This window comes from Dipodomys merriami, unplaced genomic scaffold, assembly GCF_024711535.1.
Source record: "Dipodomys merriami isolate MVZ:Mamm:240054 unplaced genomic scaffold, mDipMer1.0.p SCAF_16, whole genome shotgun sequence".
NCBI lineage: Eukaryota > Metazoa > Chordata > Mammalia > Rodentia > Heteromyidae > Dipodomys > Dipodomys merriami.
Genome location: NW_027202937.1, coordinates 5185789 through 5194318, shown reverse-complemented (window position 1 = coordinate 5194318; position 8530 = coordinate 5185789). Strand labels below are relative to the sequence as shown.

General features: G+C 45.0%; 1 protein-coding gene across 3 annotated transcripts; it reads right to left on the bottom strand.

Moving 5' to 3' along the window:
• Nucleotides 1–2427: 2427 nt before the first annotated feature.
• On the bottom strand, nucleotides 2428–8446 carry Oard1 (O-acyl-ADP-ribose deacylase 1). Of its 3 annotated transcripts, none has more exons than XM_070023815.1 (6): nucleotides 8425–8446; nucleotides 7526–7607; nucleotides 7042–7186; nucleotides 5713–5771; nucleotides 4598–4710; nucleotides 2428–3082 (listed from the first exon to the last, which is right to left on the bottom strand). In XM_070023815.1, the coding sequence occupies exons 2-6, from the start codon at nucleotides 7562–7564 to the stop codon at nucleotides 2980–2982; spliced, it is 459 nt and encodes a 152-aa protein (XP_069879916.1). In that variant the 5' UTR covers nucleotides 7565–7607; nucleotides 8425–8446; the 3' UTR covers nucleotides 2428–2979. The 3 variants fall into 3 exon arrangements, with proteins under 3 accessions (XP_069879916.1, XP_069879915.1, XP_069879917.1); XM_070023814.1 differs by lacking the exon at nucleotides 8425–8446 and adding an exon at nucleotides 8205–8398; XM_070023816.1 differs by lacking the exon at nucleotides 8425–8446 and having other exon boundaries at nucleotides 7491–7563.
• Nucleotides 8447–8530: the final 84 nt, after the last annotated feature.

Here is an 8530-nt window from a genome sequence, read left to right as displayed (position 1 = left end):
TCTGTGGCCTGGTTTCTTAAGGAACTTGCACCTGGGAAGTTTATCATAAATGGGAGTAAGACTTGGGACGGGGTGTCCTAGGCTAAGAACCAAGCCATTACATTATGAAGAGGAAAGTCTACCAGAACTTGATGAGACAACACCAGCACTAACTCTCACGCAGACTTCCCACATTATCTTGATCTTAAATATTTCCTTCTGAAAGGCTGAGGGGTAGCTCAGTGGTAGAGTACTTGCCTAGAAGGCGCAAGATCCTGGATTGCCCCTCCCTAACATTTAAAAGAAAAAACAATTTCTCCCCCTGGATTACTTATAAATGAGAGTTTTTCCCTTTTCTGAAGACACATGGCAGAAGACAGAACAAAAAGCACAGGGACTGAAATAAGGTAGCCACAATCCAACTGTCTACTAATAAGAAATTAGCTTTTGATTAAAGAGGAGTGAAAAGCAATTCAGTGCTCACATATACATTGTGTAATAGCATTCAACACCTGGCACATGGTAGTGATGGCAGGACAATGGGCGAGTTATTTCTTCAGAGGTTTGTTTGAAGAAGCAAAATTCTGCATATGAATTTCTGAGTGTTTGCCAAGCTCTAACTTGGGTTTCCAAGAAGAACGTATTCATTCTGATTATCAAGCCCTGCTGCCTACCCCAGGGCTCAAGTGTGATAAGTCACTGGAATTTGACCCCAAGACGACTGCAACTGACAAGAATTCTTTATCACAACTCTGGTGGGTCCCAGCATTCCACCAGCAGACAATCCTAGGTGGGAAGAGGTTTCAGCAAAAGAAACAAAGCTCATACTTCACGAAGAAATTAGCTAAAACCTTTTCTAAAAGTGTAGGAAACAATGTTTTGATCCAAATGTTCGGATTTATTTGCAGAAGGATAGGTTTGAAACAGCATTTACCTTAGATGTACAAGGCCGTGGGTCCAATCCTCACCATATCAAAAATTAAAATAAAAAGATATTATGCAGAGTTAAACAAAATACTTAACTGTCTGCTACCACCCATTTTCATTCACTTTTGTGCCTTTAGATATTTCCTCCTCCTTTTTCCCCTTCAATTTTGTTTAATAGAAGCAAACTTCCAGAAAAGCCTCAGATTAACAGTTTGCCAATGAACTTGCTCACCCAACCTACTCCCAAAGCCAGGCAGCATTTGACTGCTCTGCAAAGATATAGATTAGTACTTTCTGAGACTGCTGCCTCCTAGCAGATTGAAATGTGATAGAGTCTAAAGTACGAAGATCCTGGCTTTCCCGTAAGCCCATCCTAACATCCATTACTTGTTTTCTTAATACTAAAGAAAGCAGCAAATTCTATAACAGACCTAGGAAAAGAAAGAAAGAAAGAAAGAAAGAAAGAAAGAAAGAAAGAAAGAAAGAAAGAAAGAAAGAAAGAAAGAAAGAAAGAAAGAAAGAGAGAGAGAGAGAAAGGAAGGAAGGAAGGAAGGAAGGAAAGAAAGAGGAAGGAAGGAAGGAAGGAGAAGAAAGAGGGGGAAGGGAGGGAGGGAGGGAAGGAAGGAAGGAGGGAGGGAGGGAGGGAGGGAGGGAGGGAGGGAGGGAGGGAAGGGGAGAAGGGAGGGTGGGAAAGGAAAGAAAGGAAAGAAAGAAAAGGAAGGAAGGAAGGAAGGAAGGAAGGAAGGAAGGAAGGAAGGAAGGAAGGAAGGAAGGAAGGAAGGGAGGGGAGAGAAGGAGAGGGAGGGAGGAGAGGGAGGAGGAGAGAGAGGGAGAGGGAGAGAGAGGGAGGGAGAGAGAGGGAGGGGAGAGGGGGAGAGAGAGAGAGAGAGAGAGAGAGAGAGAGAGAGAGAGAGAGAGAGAGAGAGAGAGAAACCAGTAGCAGTTCCAGCTACTTTTGACTTTTAGCACCAACGATGAGAAGGGAGAGTCACTCAGTTTCCCCAATGGCTTTAAAACCAAGCCCTTGGCTAAACCAATGAACTCTACTTTCCTACCATAAAAACAAGAGAGGACTTGCCCTCCCAGTTTGGGAAAAAGACGACCAACTAATATTTACTGGTTATTCTTGAGACCCTAGCTGCTACATGCCAGAATCTTCTAGAGAGGTTCAAAATACAAACCTATAATCCCACCTTGACATCGAAATAAAATAATTTTTGAGGAAAAGATCCTTATGCTTTTAGAGATTCATATAGACTTTGGGATTCACTATACCATTAACCTAATATCAGGCACTTAAGTATGATTTGTTGCATTCAGACGCAGGAACTATGCAGTGAATAGAACTTACCATGAGATTCTAAATCCTGCATTCTACTCATGCTGACCCATAGTCCTTGTTCATTTTTTTTTCTTATCTTGCTACTCTTCCAGTAGACCATCTGCAGACTCTTCAAATTAGTCCCTCCTGTCTCCTGTTACCCAAGTCCAAAACAGCACAGACACGAGCAGAGAACCTCATTGAACTCCAAGAAAAAGATTTATTTTTCCATTTTTTGTCATCATAAATTCTTGGTAACAAAGTAGACCTCAATTCTCTATTTTGTAATGAAAACAAAACAACACATACTTTTCTCCTAGGATAAACTTGATGACAAGAACAACACCAAGTTAAGTGTACAACTAATAAAAACAAACCTAAGTGACTCAAACCTTCCCTTTCTGAAATTTCTTGTAAAAAAGCAGAGAAAAAGATTCAATGCTGCCACCTAGTGGTTGGCTAAACAAATCAGGACACATACTGGAGCAAAACCAGTCTTATCTCCCTCCTTTCCTCACCTAGTATTAGGCCAATACTCCTGAATCTCTTGAAAAAAATTAGAAATATATCCCAAGTAATCCCTCCACCAGAGTCCCAAAAGCAATGATATATAGCAGCCTAGGTATTGCCTATGACATTGAGTCCTTTACATGAACATTTTCCTCTGCTCATTTTAAAGTCGGTTTGCTCATTCCTATGGCCAAGGAGGGATGACACAGGAGAACACGGACACGTCCAAAATGTTCATCTGTTCAGAGTGTGTACACAGTAATTTTGATGTCTGTTGCCTCAAATACCTCTTCAATGATAGCAGATACGTTTTCCCACTGCAGACGATCAAGACCACATCCAATCCTAAAAAAGACAAAACACCTCCATTGGTTGTAATGGAAGGAGCTAGGACTTTGCTCCTTTCCCCCTTCTTTTGGGCTGAAGACACTCAAAGCATAAAGTCATCTAGTCTCACACTTATAGCCATAGTAACTGTCTGATGTCAATTCTTATAACATCACCTGTTACTGTTCCTAGGCAGCCCTAACACCCAACAGCTGTCACTTCTCTTTGCTTAATAAGGTAGCACTTTACAGTTGTTTCATACTATCACACTGGCACTCTAGATAAAAATTGTCTGTCAATGGATCAGAAAAACCTGGTACTTTTCAAATATGCTTATAATGGGATGCTAATGATGATAAAAAGAAGTGGGACAAAGGACAAGAGCTCTACAAAAGTCAAGAAGGAATATTGGGAAATACCAAGCGGCTGACAATCAAGAGTAAAGTCTTTACAACACCCTGGCATGAAATCTCATTCCACAAAAGCACCCTTGCTACCTTTCTCCCAAGACATTACTTTATTGGTACTTAACATCCCCAGGGACAAAAAAGTAGCTTTAAAAAAGCTACCTTACAAACCAAGTTCCTAAAGAATTGTAATCTAAAAAAATTAGTCTATAGCAGGACAGGTACTAAAATGGCTAAATGTATTTCTAGCTACTCAGGAGGCTGAAATCTGAGGATCATAGTCACAAGTCAGCTTGGGCAAGAAAGTACATGAGACTCTTATCTCCAATTGAGCACCAAAAATAAACCAACAAACAAAACAGAAGTGGAGCTGTAGCTCAAGTGCCATCACACTGGCCTTGAGCAAAATAGCTCAGGGACAGTGCCCAGGCCCTGAATTCAAGCCCCAGGCTTGCAACACACATATACATCATATAAACCATGATTGGTGTGAAATAATGGTCACTGTACACATGTTCAAAGTAACTGGGACTTGTGATTAATCAGCATGTAGGGTCAGCACTAATTCTAAACTGGATGACAATATCCTGAAAAGGAAGTAATCACAGAACAACCAAAGTCATTCCTTTCAGTCCCCAATAGCTCGATTCTGGGAAATCACAGAGACAAATCCTTGGCTGCTACCCACACTGACCACAAAACAAGCATGCAGTGCAAAAGACAGTGATCACTTACAACTTTCTTCCAACAGGATTAACAGGTCTGGGAGACCAGAAGTCACACAAGAGGGAAACCACAATTGCTCAGTCTTTGGCTTACACTGCAGACACCAAGTTTTAAGCATCAGATGGAGGAAATGCAATGTGACTGACAATTAGTCCTCCCCACTGAGTAGGCTGAGGCAGGTGTGTGTTTCAAGTTATTTATCTTAATCCACTGACTAAGGCTAGAAAATGGCTGTGCTGTGGCCTAAAATCACACTCCTTTCACTGGCTTTACAGGTTTCCCTATTTGTCTACCTTTGAATCTACTTTTCTGGCTCAGCTTTGAAGTTGTTTGTTTTGGGGTTAAATAGTAAACCTCATCAATCAATTAACTCTTCAGGTAGGGCCCTTAATTTCCTTGCCTGGGCATGGAGATTTCAGTGACTCCATTCTTCAAACAATGGGACTTCATGGCTTCTAAACTCTTCCGTAAATTTTCATAAGTTGGCTTGTGGGAAGCCCTCTTCTTTGTAATCTAAACACAAAGAAAGGATTCAAATTCTGGTTAGCTAAAACTGAAAGCATGAAAAAGTCATCAGATTCCTCCACATCCTGAAAATTAAAAGGTAAGTGCATTTTTAGACTAATCTAGAGCACGGATGACAAATGTTACACTCCCCATTCCACACTGTTATGGAAGGAAGGCCCCAGGAAAATCCACTAAATGGGACCAAGAAACCCAGGCCCTGTCATCAAGCAATCAATCTTCCTTTCCCCAAGGAAACCCATGAGATAGATAAGTTATGCCTATTATAAAATGTTTTTAAGGAAGACAGGTGAAAGGTTTTGCATCAGTTCCAAGAGATAAACTACATTATCTGTGGCAAGGAAGAACCCACACCATCGGGAGAAAGTATTGCTTGCTTGCTTTTTGTTTTCTACAATCGAACAGAAGTTTTCCTACATTAAAAACACTGGAAGTCACGTCAGCCTTAAAGAGAAAATTTGACTGGTTAGAACATCTCCCCACTTTGGTTTGCTATCCAGATAAGATTTGCAGTGAGTGGGTTGGTTCTAAGCCAACCACCACCATTATTAAAGAAGCTACATACCCTGTGAGGCCAAAGAACAAGTGGACAGAGAGTCCCACGTGCAGACAGCACCACATTCATCCAGAGAGGAACTCGGTTATTAGCTGGTACATGTGACAGGGAATAAATAAGAGATAACCCTCTTTGGGGAATCCTGTCTCTTGAGACTTGGCTTTTTTTTCTCTCATTATAGCAAGGAAAAAAATTACAGAAGGTGTCCCATACTATTACAAGTCTTTGAACACAGGTCATGGTGCACAGAGCTTGCCTGTGAAGTTGTACGGCAGCCTGGTAAACCAAGTAGACAGAACCACCTAACCTGCGTTGTAATGAGAGCAGAAGCTTTATGACATCCTTACTTATCTAAAATCCTGAGCAGGAGGAATGCAAGGCAGTCCATTTGTTCACCAATCCTTACAACGTATCAAGATTAGGCCCCATCTTACCAAATAATATATATAGCGCCCATCTCTCTTCAGAACAGCCACTTCTCCAGATTTCTTCTCTAAGAAAAACAGTCATTTAATACTGGAACAGAAGAAAGAAAACTAGAAACAACTAATCTCTACTCTTAAGATTTAAAAAAATCTGAGTTTACCTTGGAACTAGAAAAGACTTTTACCCTCAAAGAAACTACCATCTCCTATATTTTCTCTTTTTCAGATAATGTATGTTTCCACACATCCCATTTTTTGTCCTGCCATCAAACTATACCCCTTTTTGTCCACTTAAAAAATTTAAATGTCTGTTTCGAAATTGTTTTAAAATTTTTTACTTGCCAAACATGTTAATTCAATAATCTTCTACAGTCATGAGAAACATATTTTAATAAGTTCTTAACTACTAAAATTTCAAATAAAGCCGGGCACCTGTGGCTCACACCTATAATCCTAGCTACTCAGGAGGCTGAGATCTGAGGATTAAGGTTCAAAGCCAGCCCAGGCAGCAAAGTCCATGAGACTCTCATCTCCACTTAACCTCCAATTAACTGGAAGTGGCCCTGTGGTAGAGAGCTAGCTAGCATTGGGTGAAAAAGCTCAGGGACAGTGCCCAGGTCCTGAGTTCAAGCCCCACAACCAACAGACAGACAGAGAAATTGCTTTTGTCTTTGGCTAGAGTCAGAATAAATGGCAGGCAGTGATTCTACAGTGTATTTCCGATGTAAAGTCATTGGTAGAAAGTTTGGGGCTGGGAAGGTAGCTCAGTGGTAGAGAGTTTGCCTTGCATGCTTGAGGCCCTGGGTTCAATTCCTCAGCACTACATAAGCAAAAAGAAAAAAGCCGGAAGTGGTGCTGTGGCTCAAGTGGTAGAGCGCTAGCCTTGAGCTGAAGAGCTGAGGGACAGCGTCCAGGCCCAGAGTTCAGGCCCATGATTGGACCAAAAAAAAAAAAAGTGATGAGAGTGGGTCTGTAAGGAAGAGGTGATTTCTAAACATCTCATCGAAGATAAGTAGAATATTAGTTTATGCAGAGGACCTAAAAGCCAACCTGACACCTGTGGACTTTGCTAAGCACCTCAGTTCCCAAAGATTTCAGAGAAGCAGGTTAATATCATCAAAGAAAGTTGATGATGGAGGATAAAGAGATTAGAGACGTCTACAGGAATCTAATATAATAAAGGCAGGAACCAGAAGCCATTCTTGCGAGGATAAACCATCAACAGTTAAAAGCACTCAGTCATTAGAACCCCCCCCCTCTTGGCATGCACATCTTAAAGTATGAGAAAAGATCAAAAGATGCTTTCATCGGGCTAAACAGGCTGCTTTCAAAACTCACGTTGATTGAGCAGTTCCTGCACCCCACCAAACTTCTTCTTGAAGAGGACTGCTATGCCAGCACCCATGCGGCAGTCCTCACTGATACAGTGGGCCAGAGAGTCTGTTCTGGGGCACGCAAAAAGGTCTCCTTTCACGTAAGTGACCTAAAAATAAGAGATAAAAAGTGCAAACGGGAAAGAAGATACTGTATCTGGCACGGAATAAAATAAAATAAATACTACTGCTTCCCGATCGCTACGGTGTTCCCTCCACCACCGAGGCTTCCCGGCTTCCCCTGCAATTTAAATGGAAGCCAGATGAACCCCAAGGAATCGAAGTGGGTGTGGCCGAAGGGAGGTGGTGAACGGTCCCTGCCTGGGCCCGGATTACGCTTTTCCCGGGTCCACCAGGGAGGAAAGCAAGGCAATCCGGTCATGGGCTTGCTTCGCCCGTGTTCGTGCTTTTGACCTCAGGCATTCCGAATCCCACGAGTGGTTACGCACACAGCTCCCGTCCGCCTCTTCCTGAAGGCTCGTGGCCATCTTACGGAGTCGCTATTTCCAGAACTTAAGTGTTTTTCTCCGGCTACGAGAAGGGGAAAAAAAAAAAAAAAAAGTTCCGGCGACCCGGACGTAGCGGGATCCGACGGCCCCGCCCGGGCGCGGAGCAGTCCCCACCTCCCCGGGCGTGTGTGGCTACCCGCGCGGCCCGGCCCGCCTCCAACAAGCAAGGCCACACCTCAGGCTGGGCGGGGCCGGGGAAAGGCCGCAGGCGCCCCGCCGGCGCCCGGATCCCTTTTCGCGCGCTTTTCCGGGAGGGCGGAGGCGCGGGCAGCCCTGGCCACGCCCCTCGCGCCCGCACGCGGCTCCCGCGCTGGGACCATTTAGGGCCCGGACACGCCCCCTCCTCGGAGGGGGGGGCGGAGAACCCAGCCACCTGCAACCTGAGGGTGCACCAGGCAGAGCCGCGGGCGAGGGAGACGCCGGCGGCCCTCCGTAGGGAGGTGGGAGAAGGAAGAACCTAGACACGCTCTCCATTCTCTGCCCTACCCCAGGAAGGGCCCGGCCTGGGGTCCCGTCCCGGGGAGAGAGCGCGTCGGGAAACGAGTCGGCCGTTAAAAAAATCCCCTCCCCCCCTCCTCGGTGCACACCCGGGCCCTTCACACCCCTGGATTGCACGCACCCAAGATGGCCACCCCCAGTCCTGCAGCGGGGCGGAAACGAGCCCCTCTAGCTAGCTAGGCAAGCCTGCTCTCGGTGGTGCGGGTCCGGGCACTTCCGGAGGTCCATTCCGCGGTCTCCCGCCGCCGCCCGGGCATGCGTACACGGAGAGCGCCGACCTGGAGGCGGAAAGAGCTGCGCTTGCGCACTAGCCCCAAGGCCGGGTCCCAGTAGACGCTTACGAGGGGCTGAGCCGTTGGCAAAGGATGAATTTGCGCTTGCGTGCTGCTACGTGCAGGGCGGAGTCTGAGTGGATCCTCCGGGCGCGCCTGCTCAGTCCTTCCGTAC